This window comes from Tenrec ecaudatus, chromosome 4, assembly GCF_050624435.1.
Source record: "Tenrec ecaudatus isolate mTenEca1 chromosome 4, mTenEca1.hap1, whole genome shotgun sequence".
Lineage (NCBI taxonomy): Eukaryota > Metazoa > Chordata > Mammalia > Afrosoricida > Tenrecidae > Tenrec > Tenrec ecaudatus.
This window is the reverse complement of record NC_134533.1, coordinates 13,048,831-13,067,004: the sequence shown is the minus strand read 5'-3', so window position 1 is coordinate 13,067,004 and position 18,174 is coordinate 13,048,831. Positions and strand designations below refer to the sequence as shown.

The window sequence follows — 18,174 nt, the reverse complement described above, 5'->3', positions numbered from 1 at the left end:
AGAGTAAGCTCTCCTCTCTGTCCCTGCTGTCCCAGGCAGACCCCAGCCCAGCTCACTTCCTGCCGGGCCCCTGTCCATCTTCCCAAAGCTGCTGCCCACGGCTCACTCACCCACATGGGCCTCAGGTGGGGTCCCATCCTTGTTCAAAAAAGCCATAAGGAGATTGGGGGGTCCCATTGCTCTCAGGAGAAATCCCAACATCAGGCTGAACCCCTAAGCCTCATGTGAACTGTGACCCATGCCATCCCAGCTGTGTCTGCCACACTTTCCACCAGGCTTCCCACCAGCCTCGACACACGCACAATGCCAGGCCTTGGTGTCTGTGCTGAAGCTGGGCCCCCTGCCTGTAAGCTCCTGCCCGAATTGCCAAGTTTGCCCTCCTCCAGAGCCCAGCTCAGGGGCCTTCCCACCAGAGGGTTCCCCCAGCACTCCGAGCCCTCTTGTAACAGCTGGGATCCTGATGGCAGGACAGTTGTCCACCCCCAACATCCACACTGAGCGCGAGTGCATGTGCCTGGTCCCCCCAGAGCCTGGGCCCGGGGCTGCAGTGCAGTGACCCTGCCTCCTCTGCTGGTTGTAGAACCTGCCGGCAGTTTCACCTGCAGGGTACATGCAAGCCCACCTGAAATCTAAGACAGAGGGGGCAGGGCACTGGGCGGGGGTGCGAGGAGGTGAAGAGCTGGTGCAAAGGTGTCATCGTGCCTACATGCTCCCAGGGCACACTGCAGTGCCAGACACACAGCGGGCAGTAACAGATTTCCGCTGCACCAGAGCAGCCCAGCTCTCAAACAGCGCCCTGCTCCCTGCTGACAAGCCCCAGCAGCTTTGCCCATCCAGGCCCAGCCCATCACTGGTGGGGGGAGCAAGGAGGATACCTGGGATGCTGGCGAAAATCTCACTGATGCCGATGAGCAGGTACTGGGGGATCTGCCACCCGATGGACAGGGGCGCAGCGTAGTACATGTCCTGGCCAATCTGCTGGGGCACCGTCTCATTGTGGTGGATGTACTGTAAGCGCTCCATCTCCAGGATGCCTGAAGGGGACAGGGAGGAGGTGCTGCTGCAGCCAAGCCTACCCCACCCTGATGATCCCACTGCAGGACACACGCTGCGGGGCTCACAAAGTAGCCAGTAATCAAAGGGGCAGCAGAGAAGTAAAAGAATACGGACCCGGTGAAAAGCAATATGGTGCCACCTCAGACAGCTGGGAAAGGAAACCCCACGTGAGCCACTGAAGAAGTACGAGCCAGGACACGGACAGACGCCTGCTCTCCCATGCTCATCCCAGCACTGCCCACGCAGCAAGAAGCTAGAAACAGCCCCAGTGCCCATCAGTAGAAGAATGGGTCCAGAAACATTGGTACATGCAGACAATGGAATACTATGCATCCCTGAAAAGCCACGATGAAACCACCAAGCACCTCGCAACAGGGATGGACCTGGAGAACATCAGACGCGTGAAGTCAGTCAAGTTCAAAAGGACCAATATCTTAAGGCTAAACACCAAGACCAAGGCCGACATGACAAAGCAAATGGACTTTGGAGGTTCCCACGGGAGGGAGAACATGGTGGGGAAGAGGATGCAACAGACTAGGAGGTTGGCAGGTATTGACTTGGGTGAGAGGGGGATTCCTTGAAGGAGAGAAATCAGAGAAGGGTGGTTAGGAAGGAGGAGGTTGGTGAGTGGTTTGAACGCAGAGAGGTGATGGTGTGAAATGTAAACCCCCCCCCGAATTTACTATAAAACAGTCGTTTATCAAAACACCAACGCGTTCCAATTCAACTCTTCCCCCTTTTACTTTGGGTGCCAGGAAGCTCAGAGTTGTGTTTTGTGCTCAATGATAGTGAATACACAGCCACTTGACAAGCAGCCATCTAGCAGACAACTCTTGCAAATGGAATGAAGAAATGAGAAGTTCGGCCAAGACACCAGCCCAGAGCCACATAGCTTGGTCAATGGCCAAGGCTGGATTTGAGCCCTGGTGTTTCTGGTTTCAAGGGAGCCCTGGTGACATAGTAGCTTTCACATCGGGCTGCTAACCTCAAGGTCAGCAGTTTAAAGCCACCAGCTGCTCTGCAGAAGAAAGACTTTTCTATTCCCATACAGAGTTATAGTCTCAGAAACCCACAGGAGAAGTTCTACCCAGTCCTCTGGGTGCTCTCGGGGTCAGATGGCTGTGCGTTTGGGTTTTGGTTCGGTGTCTGATCTCAAAGCTGGCCAGTGACACTGTGACACTCCATGCCTCCTCTACTGCAATGGATGGTTAGAAAGAACTTAGGGGAGGCGGAATTTAGGACAAGACCCAAAATGGAGTAGGGGCTCTCGCTGTAACTGGTAGCCTCAAAACACTTAGAGCAGTGGTTCTCACTGCTAAAGCCATGGCCCTTTAATACAGGGCCTCCACTCAAGTACTCCCTCAGTGCAAGAACACTGTGTTCTATTAAACTGGCATTCCATGATGTGCACCTTCCCCACAAGATCGCTGAAGTCAAATGCGTGCATAAGCAAGTGTGGTGAAGAAAGTTGATGGTGCCGGCTATCAAAAGACCTGGGGTCTTAAAGGCTTGAAGGTAAACAAGCGGCCATGTAGCCCAGAAGCAACAAAGCCCACATGGAAGAAGTACGCCTGCCTGTGGGATCACAAGGTGTCGAAGGGATCAGGTATCAAGCACCAAAGAACAAAAAATCATATCATCCTGAATGAGGGGGAATGTGGGGTGGGGACCCAGGGCCCATCTGTAGGCAACTGGACATCCCTTTGCACAGGGGTCGTGGGGAGGAGACGAGTCAGTCAAGGTGCAGTGTAGCATCGATGAAACACAACTTTTCTCTAGTTCTTAAATGCTTCCTCTACCCCCCCACCCCCCAACTATCATGATCCCAATTCTACCTTACAAACCTGGCTAGACAAGAGGATATATACTGGTGCAGAGAGGAACTGGAAACACAAGGAATCCAGGACAGATGAACCCCTCAGGACCAGTGGTGAGAGTAGCGATACTGGGAGGGTGGAGGAAAGGTGGGGTAGAATGGGGGAGCTGATTACAAGGATCTACATATAACCTCCCTGGGGGATGGACAACAGAAAAGTGGGTTAAGGGAGACATCAGGCAGTGTAAGATATGATAAAATAGTAATAAATTATAAATAAATTATACATAATTTATAAAGTATCAAGGGTTCATAAAGGAGGGGGGAACTTGGAGGGAGGGGAAAAATAAGCTGATATCAAGGGCTCAAGTGGGAAACAAATGTTTTGAGAATGATGAGGGCAATAAATGTACAAATGTGCTTGACACAATGGATTGTGATAAGAGTTGTACGAGCCCGTAATAAAATGATTTAAATTAAAAAAGTTATAGAAACACTATCGAAACAAAAAAATACAGTTCCTCATTTGTGGTGACCCCCCCAACCATAAAATTATTTTTGTTGCTGCTTCACAACTGCAATTTTGCTACTGTTATGAATCGTGCGACTCCTGTGAGAGGGTCATTCAACCTCCAAAGGGGTCGTGACCCGCAGGTTGAGAACCGCTGGCTTAGACTGTAAGGTCAACTGTAGGGTCTAGTAACGCTTTATCTCCATCCCCTTCCTTGCTTAGAAAAGGACATCATGCTTGGTAAAGTGCCCGGGCAGCGAGGAAGAGGAGGGCCCTGGACGAGATGGAACGACCCAGTGGCTGCACTACTGGGCGCAAACGTAGCAACAATGGTGGCAATGTCCAGGACCAAACAGTTGTTTTCTCTCGTCGCGCAGGGGTCGTTGTGAATGAGGGGCCCCTAACAACACGGCTGAAAAGGCAACTAGACTGGTTTTTATCTTTTGAACGATGAGGGCTTTACAGCTTCTCGCCAACACCCCCACGAGACCACAAGACCAGGAGACCACGCTCCCGCAGGGCAGAGTGCAGGCCCAGCCAGCATCGTGGGGATGAATGGCTGAAAGATGAACTTGGTGACCCAAGGTAACCTCAGGGTCCTGCCCTTCTGCGTGTGAAGGGCTGCATGGGAAGTGTCTTCCCCTGGGCCCTTTCCAGGTCCCGGGTGAGCAGCGCCTTATTTCCAAGGCTGCAGCTGGCCAGAAGCGGGCTGCCAGGCCTCGCTTCCGAGGCGACTGGGGTAGATGGGAGCGCCTCACCTTTGGGTTAGGAGGACAGCGCTTATTTAACGACTCGTGCCACCCACCGACTCTCGGGCCCCTTTGTATTATAAGTGGCTTCAAAACTTTGGAACTGGAAGAAGGAAGCGAATAATACTTCACTTAAACAAAAAACGGGAAAGTTCTCTGCTTGCCACTAAGTGGCTGCTTGCCGTTGGAGACTCCATTCTTCTACCACGTGTGAGTGCCCACAGGCATGGTTCTAGGCTCTGGGGAAGACAGCCAACAAAATGAAACCAACCTAAATCCACTGCCTTCGAGTTGATTCTGAGCCTAGAGGATGGAGTAGAATGCCCCCCCCCCCCCACACACACAAACACACACATCCAAGGTTTCCTAGGTCATAAACCTGTACAGAGGCAGACTGCCTCATCTTTCTCCCGCTGGGGCAGCTGGTGGGTTTGAACTGCCCACCCTTCGGTGAGCAGTCGAGGCCTGAAGCCACTTGCCATCAGGGGCCTAGGAATAGAGCCATGGGTCAAAAGATCAAGATCCCCACCTTCAGGGACCTTAAACCCCACCAGGGACCGTATTTTGGACTCTCAGCAAAAGCCAGAGGAAGCTCGATTCTTTAAGGAGGTTTTCATTCAGCTGTTGCAGTTGCGGGGAGGTGGAGGGATGCCTGACACAGGTCCACAGAGAAGCCAGCACCTCCCTCCCCTTCGATTACACACTCAGATGGACCAAAGCTGCTCCTCCCCCACTGCACCTCTCTGCTCAGATCCACTCACCTGCCACAATGACGGAAGTAAAGCCAAAGAACATCCCCAGCACCATCTTCCTCAGAGCCGAGGGAAGCACGTTGTGCCGAAGCAGGAAGGGATCCAGTAAGTGGTCCTTTACTGGGATCAGGATTAGCACAACCGCCACGTTGGCCAGGAGGAGCCAGGCTTGCGGGATCTGGGAGGAGGGAGGTTGGGGGCTGGGGTTGGGAGACCTGGACTCTAGACTTTCCAGGAGACCCACGGTCAGCCTGAACTTGGCCTCCTCAGCTGTGGCACACAGGTCAGGAGTTGGTTGGGATGGCAAGTCAGTTCCGCCTACGTTCTAACATCTATCAATTGGTGGTGGCTGCCCAGAAGACCCCTGGATTCAGCATGGAACGCTGTTGTGATTGATTAGTGATATCTGCTATAGGCAAGGAACAGGGGTGTGGTGGCAAGTATGCCATGCATCTGCCAGCAATGAACAGCTTTGATATTGTGAATTGGTTTTAAAAGCCTAGGTGAAAGGTAGTAATCTGGGGCGGGGTTCCTAGGGGGTCCCAGCGAGGGAGGAAATGGGGGTAGAGTCAAATAGGAGCCTGGAGTGGCCTGATCTGAGGCCCTGCTGCAAATGGGGCAGTGAATTCTCTTTTCCTTGCAAGGCAAGTTGGCTGTCTTCTCTTGAGCTATTGGGCATCCTGGCAAGACATTTGGCCCAAGCTCGTCCACCCTCCAGGTGCCCTTCTGTATCCCAAGGATCCTGGTGGCTGGGGGAGGGGAGAGTGGAAGCCACTTCCTTTGTCCTTTGCTCAGAGGGAGCCCCCGCCCACCCTGAGCCGGTCTCTCACCGTGTAGTTGTTCGGCAGGGCGTGCAGGGTTGTGGAGATATTGGCAGGGCTGGCTTGGAAGATGTTGGGGATGTGGAGGTGGAGACCCTGCAGGACGTACGTGGACTGCATCTGCAGGAAGAGACAGACATGAATGGGAATGAGAAAGACGGCCAGCTCCCAGGCAGGCAGTCTGCAGCCACGCTGTGAGGTAGCTGGACAGCCAGCTCTGTCCTGGCCTCTGGGGGAACCAGGCTTTTCCACACATTGAGAGCCAGGCTTTGCTCAGGGGCTCCCAGAGCAGAGAGGAGGGGCTGCAGTGGGCGAGCCGGGGAAGGAGGCCCATGTAGTGTCTCCAGCAGGCCCAGCTCCTCGCTCGCTGGATGGGTTAGATAATGACATGGTTGTCCCCACAGGGAGTTCTCATCTGACACGGAGGCCAAGCTGCGTCCCACAGGTTGTCACAGCCAGAGCTAAGTAGACATTTGTCAGCCAGAGTGGGTGCTGCACACAGCTGTGGGTTCCCAGAGAGGGACCCAGGGGAGCCCCAAGTGGGGAGAGCCGCAGTGTGTGTGGAGAATGTCATCACCTGGCGACTGGCAAAGCCAGGAATCTGCCATGGGGTCTCCACCCCACATCCTTGTCCCACCGTGGACTCTCCCTACCTCTGTGCCACCCCCAGGTAGCAGGCAGGCCTGCGTGACCCCATTTTCAGTGCTATAAAGTGGAAAGTAAGAATTTTGACTTCTGACTTTGGTGTGTACTGATGATTACTAGCTAGTATCTAATTTTGTACATCACAATTTTAGGGGGTGGATATTTTTTTAAGCTGTAGGACATTTTCTTGCTCTGTACTCACTCAAGGATCCTATAAGAGGATGTTGGAATGAATGTATGACCACTGGGATTGACTGGTTTCCGGCTCTCTCTCTCTCTCTCTCTCTCTCTCTCTCTCTCTCTCTCTCTCTCTCTCACACACACACACACACACACACACACAGGCTTACACACACACAGGCTTACACACACACACACACACACACACACACACACCGCCAACCAACCTCCCCCCTAGGAAGCAATATGGGGTGGGAAGCAGTTGTCCCGCTATTCTTGCAGAGGGACATTTACTAAATGAGCCGCCCAGGTGCCCTGAGACCCCAAGCAATCCCAGTTCAGTCATCAGGCATGACCAGGAATCTGAATTTCTTTGAAAAGCCTCACAGTGATCCTGAGGCACAGCCCGGCTGGGGAGCCCGTGGGAAAGCACGGTGTTTGCTCTTGACCTGCTGTGTGGCCTTGAGTAGCCAATGCCCCATCTCTGGGCCTCGGCTGTCCAGCCAGAGCATCTGAACACGTGAGTACCCGAGGAGTCTCTAGTCTGAGGCACCGGTGTCCCCCAGAGAAATGGGGACACTCTGCTCCAGGGCGCCTCCTCTTAGGCCACCTTCCAATTCCACAAACATGGCCTGTGCGTGGTGGTTTTGTGCCAGGCCCCGGGCCAGCTGGAAACTCAGCAGCGGTTCATTTGGTTCTTCCCCTTCCCCCAACCCTGGACTCCATGGCAAGTGGTGAGCTCATGAGACTTCTAGGGAGTCAGTCCCATGTGAATGTCCTCGTGAGACTGGGGAGCAGGCATCCCCAGGCCTAAAGGGCAGAGGGTGCTCACCTGGAAGTACACCATCCAGTAGGGCACCAGGGTCACCATGACAGGCAAGAGCTTCACCAGCACCTGGAAGTTGGCCATGTCTTCTTGCGGGGAGGGGCCGGGCTGCGGACGCCTTTGGTCAGGGAGTAGTTGGGCACCTTGTGGGTCTCTGTGGGGCCAAAAGGGCAGCGCATCAAACAGGTCTGCTTAAGCCATGTAGTCAGTGTCCCAGGAAGGAGAGGGACCCAGGGACACCATGGGCCTGTGTAAGGTCGTTCAGTGTGGGGGGAGGTCAGATGCTCACAGGCATCTTCCCTGAAGGCAGTCATTGCCAGACTGCTGTCTCCCCACACCACAGGGGTGGGCTTGCTCCCTGCTGCTAGAGACAATGGATTAATGGTCTCTATCAATTGAGCCAGGGAACAGGACATACCGATCTGTGGCATCCAAGGTTAGGCTGCCATCCTGTACCTAGGATCCGCCCATCTTGTCACACATGTACCCCCAATCCCTCCTCTTCCTATTGTGTGTATTTCCCTAGACCACCCCCTCCCATTACTGTATCACCTATAGCACAGCCACTTCCTGTGGCATATGTCCTCACCTGTAATTAGGGGGCTTGCATGTCCCCAGAGAATATAAAAAGCCTGGGCTAGCATTAAAACTCTCCCTCCACGTGGACCACCAAGCGGGGATGAGGTAAGCATGCTACTATGAATCGTGTCTGACTCAATTCATTTCAATATTTCTCTTCTATCTCTCATGCTCTCTATAACTTTACTATGATCTTTGCTTATTATCGCTGTACAATTGCGCCTACCGGACCCGTAATGCCTTAGGGGCTGGCTTCCCCTGACAGTTCAGGACCTTCCTGCCACGGGTGTCAGCTAATGGGGAGGGAGCCAGTGTGTCTGATTCTTATGATATACGGAGACCCTAGAATTCTCCGCATTATATCCCAGCAGCCTTTGCTGATGTCCTCATCCCCATGACCACATCCCGATTACCGTGGACACCATCTTTAGCAAAGCTTATCTTCAGTGCAGGTTACGTTGTTGCCAGGTGCCGTAGTGTTGGCTCTGAATGCGAGAGGCCGTACGTGCCACAGAACGAAACACTGCCCAGTCCTGCGCCACGCTCCCAAGGGTCACGTTGAGTCCGTTGTTGTGGCCACTGTGTCATCCCATTCCGTCACTGCCCTTCTCCTCTCCCAAGCACGCCACTGTGCAGACCAACACCATCATCCCCTCTCTACCAGCACCAGCACCAAGATGATGAGCATCTTCGCGTGGCAGGTGCCCACGCCATCGTCCCCTCTCTCACCAGTGCGATCACAGTGCCCAGCATCCTTACTTTTCTATGGGAAGCTCATTACCCTTGAGACCATCACCTCTACCTTGATCGCCTTTGCCCTCCTTAGCCACAGTGGGTGACTCTGGACTGCTGGGCAGGGAATCGGAATAAAGGACTCTCACTAGGGCAGTGTGCCAATCTGGACTATGCTTCTCCAGGACACACGTGGGGCATCTCCAGGCCTGGTGCCTCCCCTTCACCCAGGCCCCCTCCTTACCGGGCAGAGCGTCGGCGACACAGCTGAGGGCAGCAGTTTTGGAGGGCTAGCTTCAGCATGGAGGACACTTGGCTGCCCATGGGGGGCTTGGTGATGAAGACAGGGGTGGCAAAGAGGAAGGTGAAGAAGGCCAGGCCCACACAGCCCACGACGATGCTGTAGCCCAGCAGGAAGCTGATGTTCTGCTGCACAAAGGCGACCACGAGCAGGGACAGCACCGCCCCCAGGTTAATGCTCCAGTAAAACCAGTTGAAGAAGCGTTGGGTGGCATTGCGGCCAAGATCCAAAACCTGCCAGGTAGGGGGGACAGTGAGGGCTCAGGAGGTCTGGGAGCACCGTCCCCTCTGTGCCTGCACCCCTTCTCTTCTCGCCCACAGATGGGAGGGCCTTCTGCCACATGTCTAGGCCCTGATCCCTTAACTAGGCACTCCATAAACATCTGTCGACTGAGTGGATAAACTTTCTCTTGGGAGTCACTTGCAAATGATCAGGACATTTGGGCACAGCTGTTTGTTTATGCCCACAAGACACGTTGCTGTTTTGTTTTGTTTTTTACTGTCACCCAGTGATGCACACAACAAATGTCCTCAGAGGCAACTTTGTTCCTTTCCGGCTGATTGGTACCTGTCTTCCACTGTGCAGCCTGCAAGGTGCAGGGTTTCCAGGATCAGAGAAGATGTCAGCAAAGACCTCAAGGCAGCTGCCCATGATTCCATGTGATGTGTGTCCATCACAGAGAAAGACGAGGCTTCCTGCTCCCGTGAAGAGTGACACAGCCTGACAAGAGACTCAAACAGCCTTGCTGTCGGGCAAAGACCCTGGTACATCTTGAGCATGCTGAGTTGAACTTGATACATGGCCAGATGACCTCCCTCCCTATAGACCTGACCTGAATAGGTTCTGGGTGCAGGTAACTCTGACAGGTTCCATGACAGAAATTTCTCCGCGGTTTTTTTTAAATGTTGATGGGGGTCTTTTCTTTCTTACTATATATTTGTATTTTGGTCTTTATATTATCATTATTTTATCCTGACTCCCTTATTTCGATTTTTGTTTTTTATTGCTTCTGTTGGGTTCCCAGTTAGTGGTGCACAGGGGGAGTGGCTGCGTCGTGATAATAACTGATACAGGGGTTGGTAGCGGCTGCAGGGGTCGGGGTGCGGGGCTGATAAGAAGGGAAAGGGGATTTCAGGAATGAAAGATGAAGGCGGCAGCAGGGAGGGAGCACTAGAACGGACTGGGATTGCACAAATCATATCAAAGGGGATTTAACCATGAGGGGAGGGGTCGGGAAATGCTCTGAAATTGATATGGTAAATACTGCACGTTTCTCCTTGATATGATTGTAGATTGAACTGTATGCTATGTAAGTTATGTGCCAATAAAACTGTTATTTTTTTTAAGTGACAGCTCGAGAAACCCCAGGGGGCCGTTCTACCCCGCCCCACAGACTCCTGTGCATTGCAGTGGACTCAGTGGCAATGAGTTTCCTACATTCCCAGAAGAATAGCTAGAAATCTGGCTGAGAATTTGCCCCTGCGGTTTGGAGCTTCAGAGGATTCGATCGGGCTCCTCTCTCTCCCAGACTTCCTCCCTCTGGTAGCTGTTCAATCGAATGGGGCTGGCATAATTAGGGAAAACAGAGGTGGGCCTGGGCTAGCCCCAAGGGCGGTTCTCGGTTCTCTGTGCAGACAAAACAGAACAAAAAGCCAGGAGGTCCCCCAGCAAGGTCAGATGGGCTGGAAATCTTTACCCGGGATTAAAATCGATCTCCAGCAGCCAGTCCCCGGGCTCCCTTTCGGTTGGCTGCTTTGGGTCAATGGCCCCTTTCAGACTCTATTCCCAGGTTAAAGGAGCCCCGGTGGCACCATTGAGTGGGCTCTGAACTGCTAACCGCAAGGCTAGTGGTTCAAACCCATCAGCTGCTCCAAGGGAAAAAGGTGAGGCTATCTGTCCCTGTAAAGATTCAACCCAGTCCTGCCTTTCACTGCGGCCTAGACCGGAGCTTGTGCACAGATACAGATATGACATAGGAGCTCAGGACACACGGAACCCAGGAACAGGAATGGGAGTAGCATTACCAGGAGGGCAGGGGGAAGGTGGGGAGAGGAAGGGAGAACTGACAGCGATGATGGACACATAACCTTACCCCTGGGGGGCGGGGATGAACAACAGAAACCGTGGGGGGAGACAGTGGTCAGTGGAAGATATGAAAATAATAACAATTTAGAATTTATTAAGGGGCCACGAGGGTGGAGGTGGGGGAGGGGAGGGCTGCTGACACCAAGGGCTCAATAGAAAATAAGTATCTAGAAAGCAATGATGGCAACATATATACCAATGTGCTTGATACAATTGATGCCTGGATTGTTACAAGAGCTGTAAGAGCCCTCAATAAAATGTTTAAAAAAAAAAAAAAAAGATCTACAGCAGCGGTTCTCAACCTTCCTCATGCCCGACCCTTTCATACAGTTCATGTGGTGGTGACCCCCAGCCATAAAACTATTTTCGTTGCTACTTCCTAACTGTAATTTTGCCATTGTGATGAATCAGGCGACCCCTGTGAAAGAGTTGTTCGACCCCCAAAGGGGTCACGACCCACAGGTTGAGAACCACTGCTATAGAGGGTTTTGGAGGCTACAAATCTTTTGTAGACAGATCTTTTTTTTTTTTTTTTCGTAAAATGTCATTTTATTTGTTTTCCGCTAGGTCTCAACAATTCATTTCAAACAATTTCCGGACACAGACTAACTTGTGTAGGCCACGTACATTAAAAACTCACACATTTTCTACAAAATAGGGGAAGTGAGTTAAATCAAAAGTCTTTAGGAGGGCAAGTAACGACCTGAATGCTGCATGCCAGGTGGGAGAAACTCAAGATATTGCTGAGCTGGGACTTCAAGGGGCTCCGATGCAGTACAGTGATGAGATTCAAGGGAGTGCTTATAAAAATGGCACCGCTGTGGACCTAGAGTCATTGTGAGGAGAAGCCAGTCCACTCCTAAGCACAGTGGCTGTTGGATGACATTTTCATGAACCACGCAAGGCTGCGGTTGCCTTTCTAACACACAGAAGAATAGGAGCTAAATGGTGGGACCAGGTAACACTATTTGGCAGATGAAGCTCACCATGTGTAAAACACACTATTGATTCATTTTAATAACAATAGGGGCAAATAAGTCCAGTAATTTGCTCATGGTCACACAGATAAGGAGGTAGCAGAAACTAGGCTACACAAGGTCTTCACCAAAAGAAAGGCAGAGCTCCCCAGGCAAAATGGGACTAAAGGGGAAGGAACAAAGCACAAAGATTCACTTCTCACCCATTAGCGATCCTCCCCTGAGGCCCATATCCACTGGGCCATCCAAGGAAAAATCTGAGACACGCCAGACCAGGCACCGTTCTGTCCATCACACCTCACCAACCAGGGATCTTTAGTGAGGAATGAAGACTGAATAAATGCTTTCCAAAGTAGATTGCATTCACAAGACCTCTATCCACTGAGAGAAATCTTATGTGAACCGAGAGCTGAGGAACAAGCAAAGGCTTTGGTACATTCCTTAAATGCACCAGGATTCTTTCCATTGTGTGTAGACAGATCTTATACAAACACAAATATATACATAATATATTGTATACATTATATATAGTTAGGATATGCATCACATATCATTCAATTTAATCATCCGATTACACTAAGATCTGCACTATCATCACCAGTGTCGGTTTCAGAACATATTCTTCGTTCACTCATTGTCACTAGCTCCCCAGTTTCCCCCACCCTCCCCTGCCATGTCCCTAGATGATTATCAGCCCAGTTTCTGTCTGGATGGCTCTACCTCTTCTGGGGTTCATCTATAGAACGTCATACAAAATACACACAGGAAGCAAACAAAGGAAAACAACTTGGCAACAAGGACTAGACAAAACATAGAGAAAGCCCACTAAAGGAAAGCATAAGGTATTAAACATGGAAACAGAAAACATTAAAAGTGGAAACAAAAATGTTTATAGAGAATGATGATGGCAACTATGTACAAATGTGCTTGAAACAATGGATGGATGGATGGATGGATGGATGGATGGATGGATGGATGGATGGATGGATGGATTGTGATAAGAGTTATAGGAGCTCCCAATAAAATGATTTTTTTTAAAGAAACAATTTTTAAGATGGGTCAAGAGGAAATCAAATGATCTCACTGCTGTGGATGATAGGGTAGAGTCACCTCTGTGAGTTTCCCAGACTGTAACTGGTTACTCAAATAGAAATCTCTCTCTCTCTCTCTCTCTCCCCCACCCCCTCAGAGAAGTTGGTGGCTTCGAACTACAAACCTTGTGGATGGTAGTCCAACTGGTAGGCATGATGTCACCAGGGCTCCTAATCCATGATAAGGTATTCAATTAACCTAACGATATCTGTCTATAATTGACTTTACAATGCTTGAAGCTATACATCTTCACGAAAGCAAAAAGCGCCATCTTTCTCCTGAGGTGTGGTTGGTGGGTTTGAACCACCAACCTTCTGGTTAGCAATCTAACACTTACCCCCACAGCACCACCAGGACTCCTTTTTCATAAGCTCCAGCATCTCAGAATCCGCTATTACCCTTCCACCCACAGAGCCACATTTCCAGTAGCTAAGACTGTCTTGCAAAGCGTTCCTTTCTGTGGTTGCATTGGGGAAAAGATAAGGCTTCCACCCACCCCTCCCTTCTTGTCCAAATACAATTATGCTCCGTAAAAATGCTTTTTAGAATAACAATCCTTTGAAGACATGGCGGTTTTACTGTTGGTGAGGAAGATGGAGGGACCCACTGACTCTGAAAATCCATGCTCTAGACTTGAAGGCAGAAAACGGAATAAGTCCTACTGTGAGCAGCTACTTCCACTTACTAAACGGGAGTAAATGAAGATGACAATTTTAACTCCACAGGGACAACCAGGCAGTGCATTTGGGATGGAAATGAGAAGGTATCTCAACTGATGGATGGGCCTTTCTGAAATCGTGTATTAAACATGCCGTTCCAGGGATGATATGTCTTCCAGATGGTACCAACCCTCCTGCCCCATGCTTGTGTTTGATTGCTGCCCCAGCCTCCTCTTCTCTGATACACCCACCCTGGTCACATCAAACAGACATTTTTCAGAACACATATCCAGTGATGGCCATTTCTGCACTTCCCCTAAGAGTCAGGTTCAGATCCCTTCAGACAGCTTTGCAGCCTCTTCACCCAGAGTCTGTGGCTCAGGAAAAGGGGAGAGGGGGCTGTCTGGGAGCTTCTGTCACTGCTGTTGACATTAGAGACCGGCTCTGCTTCCAGGAGGGACACTGGACGGCGGAGGTGTATGGAGGTCAGTGGGGCTAAGGTTGGTGCGGGGGCAGGGGTGGGATGAGATGTCAATAGCAGAGCAGCATTAAGGGATGATGGGAGATTCCTAACAGCAGATGTTGGCATCTTCTGGTCTGAAAGAAGGTTGGGAGTGGGTCAGCAATGGCCGAGGCCACCTAGGGCAGTGTGTCCCCCGTGGCCAAAGGAATCCATATAGAATGGCTTAGTGATCCAGGCAAGGGCACTGGAGACTGTTGTGTGCAGAATCCCGTGTGGCCCTAGAGGAAGGGAGTCCTTTAAAAAAACGTCCTCTGGAGACTCGGCATGCACACATTTGCAAATCAGCAACCAGTCGGAAAACACAAAAAGCCACAAAGCAGCAGCGAGATTCATTTAGTCGCCTGATCCTACTCCATTTGGGTCTGTTTTTAATTCCCTCCTTCCCTTTTGTTGACAGACAGCGGTACTTAGAAGAAAGACGAGAGGCAGACACGAAAGCAGCCTGGCTGTTGTTCTCTTGTCTAGGACACAGCACCGGGAAAGCCGGATTGCTAGAGAGGGGCAGGAGAGGGCTACTGGAAATGGAGGAACGCCTCAAAGAGCGGGGCCGACACACTGCGCACAGCCACAGGCTCATGCTCACCGGTGGTCTCAGGAAGACGGTGCAGCACTGGCTGGCCACCTAAAGTTGCGCACGCGGGACAGAGCGGACTCAAAAGCACTAAGAGCAACCCTCTTGCCGCATGGATGTAATTCTCCTGTGTGCACCTCCTGTTCTGTTGGGCACACTACACAGCATTGTTTGTTGACATGGCACAAACCCTGGCCTGGTACCCCACGGAGCTGAGCTTTCTAACACAGCCCTGTCATTAGCCATTGGCTCCTTCATTCATCTCCATCTCCGGAGCTCTAGGCCAGGGGCAACAGAGGAAAATGTAGAGATGAAGGTGTTTCCCCATATCCTCCTCTCCAGAGAGTGGCTGAGCTGGGCTCTGAGCTGAGCCTCTCTGACTCACCACCCCCACCCACCCCCCACTCCCCTACCCCCATGCTGCTGGTTAGAGAGGGCTGAGCCAGATGGAGCCTCCCTGCCCCCACACCCCCAGATCCTCACAGCTCATAAAGATGGGGCTCAAGGTGGAGCTTGGAGCCCAACTGCTGGTAACTCCCCACTCGCTGCCTTGCTCTCTATGTGACCTGTGACAAGGTGATCACTGTTCGGAACCCCCAACCTCCCTGTCTATGAACCGGACATCATACAGTCACCCACCTCGGCCCAATTCACGGCCATTGAGTCGATTCCGACTGCTAGCCACGGAGAATATAGGTTTTCCTAAACTTTTTTTTTTTTTACTGTGAAGTAGGGAAGGTGTACAGGGTTGATCTGATCCTTTGTGTATGCAACACCTCAGACTTGTCAATGGTTGGGCTGGCGCCCAGGTTTGGGGTTATGTTTTGCCTATCTCTTGCTTGCTGGATGTTATCTTTCCCTTTGCCCAAGTTACCCTCTAGTCTCCTCCTCCCCCTTCTCCTCCCTCCCCACTCCCTCCCTGCACCCAACCCCAGTAACTGTCAGAGCCTCTCTCTTTCTTTCAGGGAGGTGGTACCTTTTTACAGGGGAAGCTAGACAGCCCCTTTGTTCTCATTATTACCCACCTAGAAGTAATCAAAGGAGCCTGGACAGCCCAGTGGGGGAAGCACTGGATTGCCAACGGCAGGAGGTTCTACAGTTCTAATCCACCAGCTGCTCTGCAGGAGAAAGATGAGGCTGTCTGCTTCTGTGAAGGTTGACAGCCTTAGAAACCATGTGAGGCAGTTCCACTCTGTCCTGTAGGGACACTGTGAGTCAGAACTGACCCAAGGACAGCCCGTGAGTGGGGTGGGGTCTTAAGGATTAGCTAAAATGGGAAAAACCAACCAGTTCCCTCAGTCGATTGTGACCCAAGGTGACTCTGTGTGTATTCAAGTGTAACTGCGCCCTGTACAGTTTTCAGTGGCTGGGTTTTCAGATGTGGATCACCAGGCCTTTCTTCGGAGGCACCTGGTCTCAACACCTCCAGTCTTTCCATTTTGGACAGGCTCCTGAGTGCCCAGTTTGCTGTGCACAGGGACTAGGTGAGAGGACTGAGTTTAAAACACTGCAGGTGCGTCCCACGGGCCTGGCACACAGACCAAGAGCTACTGTGGTCACGAGGCTCCTCCTGCAGTTAGCACTCTCCCTGCATCCATCCTGGCAGGGAGGAGGGGACCCAGAGGTGCCAGGGTGAAATGCTGGGATGCTAACCGAAAGTCACCAGCCGCAAGGTGGGAGAGAGCTTCCATAAAGATTCCAAACTCATTGTTATGGAGTTGATACCAACTCACGGTGACCCTGCAGCACAGGGTTCAACCCACTGCCCCAGTGGGTTTCTGAGAAAGCTTACTCTTTCTCTCCAGTAAGATGTCAAACCCAAACCAAACTCGATTTGATTCTGACTCTTAGCGACCCTATAATAGGACAGGGTAGAACTGCCCCTGTGGGTTTCTGAGACTATAACCTTTTTTTTAAAAAAAGCAATTTATTGGGGGCTCTTACAACAATCCATACATTGGTTATGCCAATGTATGTCTTCATTTTCTTTCTTTGGACTTAAACCTTTGGTATCTATCAGCTCCTCACCCCCCCCTTATCCCATCCTTCCACCCTCATGAACTCTTGATAAATGATAAATGATCATTCTTTTCATATCTTACACCATCCACTGTCTTCCTTCACCCATGTTTCTGTTGTTCCTCACCTTGGGTTGGGTTGGGGGGTTATGCATCGATCATTGAGATAGATTCCCCTTTCTCCTCCCTCTCCCCCAAACCCCCCAAGACGGTAACTCTATACAGGAGTAGCAAGCCTTGGCTTTCTTCCCAGTAAAGATTTCAAACCCAAACCAAACTCACTGCCGTCAAGCAGATTCAAACTCACAGCGATCCTTCGAGTTTCCCAACTGTAACTCTTTACAGGAGTAGAAAGCCTTGTCTTTCTCCCACAGAGGCTGGTGGTTTCGAACCGGTGACTTCACAGATCTCAGTCCAACGGGAGACCACTACCCACCCGGCCTCCTTCCAGTACTGATTAAAACCTTGGAAACCCTATGGGGCAGTTCTACGCTGTCCTACAGGGTCCCTCCGAGTTCAGAGCCATTGGACAGCAGCTGGCAAGGGATATCTTCTATCTGGATGCAGAGAGGAGGGGATGCAGTTTGCCTGAAGTCTGGCCTAACAGGGGGGATGCCCCCAAACCCGCTGCTTGGCGAGCTCAGCCCCACCACCCCCCGGGGGCCTCCCTTTGGGGCGGGCGTCCTGCACCCACCTGGTCGGCGCCGAAGGAGGTCAAGTTGGTCCTGACGGAGCTGGCGGCCAGGGCGAGCAGCAGCAGCGCGGTGTAGAGGGTGGGCGCGCAGTAGGGGCTGGGTGAGGCGGGCGGGCAGCCCTGATGGTGGCAGGCGGGCCCGAGCCGCGCGGCGGGCACGTCGCCGCAGAAGGAGCTGCGGCCGTCGGAGAAGGCGGTGATGGGCAGCAGGCTGGAGGCGGCGAAGTAGAGCAGCAGGCTGAGCGCCACGGCCAGGTAGCGGCCCAGGTACACGTCGGCCAGCCAGCCGCCCACGGGCGCCAGCAGGTAGGAGGCGCCCAGGAAGACGAGCGCGGCGCGCGAGGCCTGCTGGCCCGCCCAGTTGAAGTTGGCGCTGTTGAGATAGAGCACCAGGTTGGCCGAGACCCCGAAGAAGGCGCTGCGCTCTAGCATCTCCACCAGCAGCACCGCGGCCGCCGCAGTCCGCCGCCATCGCGGGCGCGGGCGGCCTCGCGCAAGCAGCGGCTGGCGCTCCGCGGCGCTCCGGCGCTCCCCCAGGCCCGGCCCCGCGGGCATGGCCGCCCCGCCGAACTTGGCCCAGCTGCGTC

General features: G+C 52.2%; 1 protein-coding gene across 1 annotated transcript in view; it reads right to left on the bottom strand.

Moving 5' to 3' along the window:
• The window catches only part of SLC15A3 (solute carrier family 15 member 3), a 21,715-nt gene extending 3,541 nt beyond the window's left edge, over window positions 1-18,174 (bottom strand). Inside the window, exons 1-6 of the mRNA XM_075545653.1 lie at window positions 17,588-18,174; window positions 8,912-9,201; window positions 7,363-7,510; window positions 5,715-5,825; window positions 4,894-5,062; window positions 876-1,034 (exon numbers count right to left, since the gene is read on the bottom strand). Of these exons, the coding sequence (XP_075401768.1) occupies window positions 876-1,034; window positions 4,894-5,062; window positions 5,715-5,825; window positions 7,363-7,510; window positions 8,912-9,201; window positions 17,588-18,142 (1,432 nt within the window). The 5' untranslated portion in view covers window positions 18,143-18,174. The remainder of the gene's footprint in view (window positions 1-875; window positions 1,035-4,893; window positions 5,063-5,714; window positions 5,826-7,362; window positions 7,511-8,911; window positions 9,202-17,587) is intronic.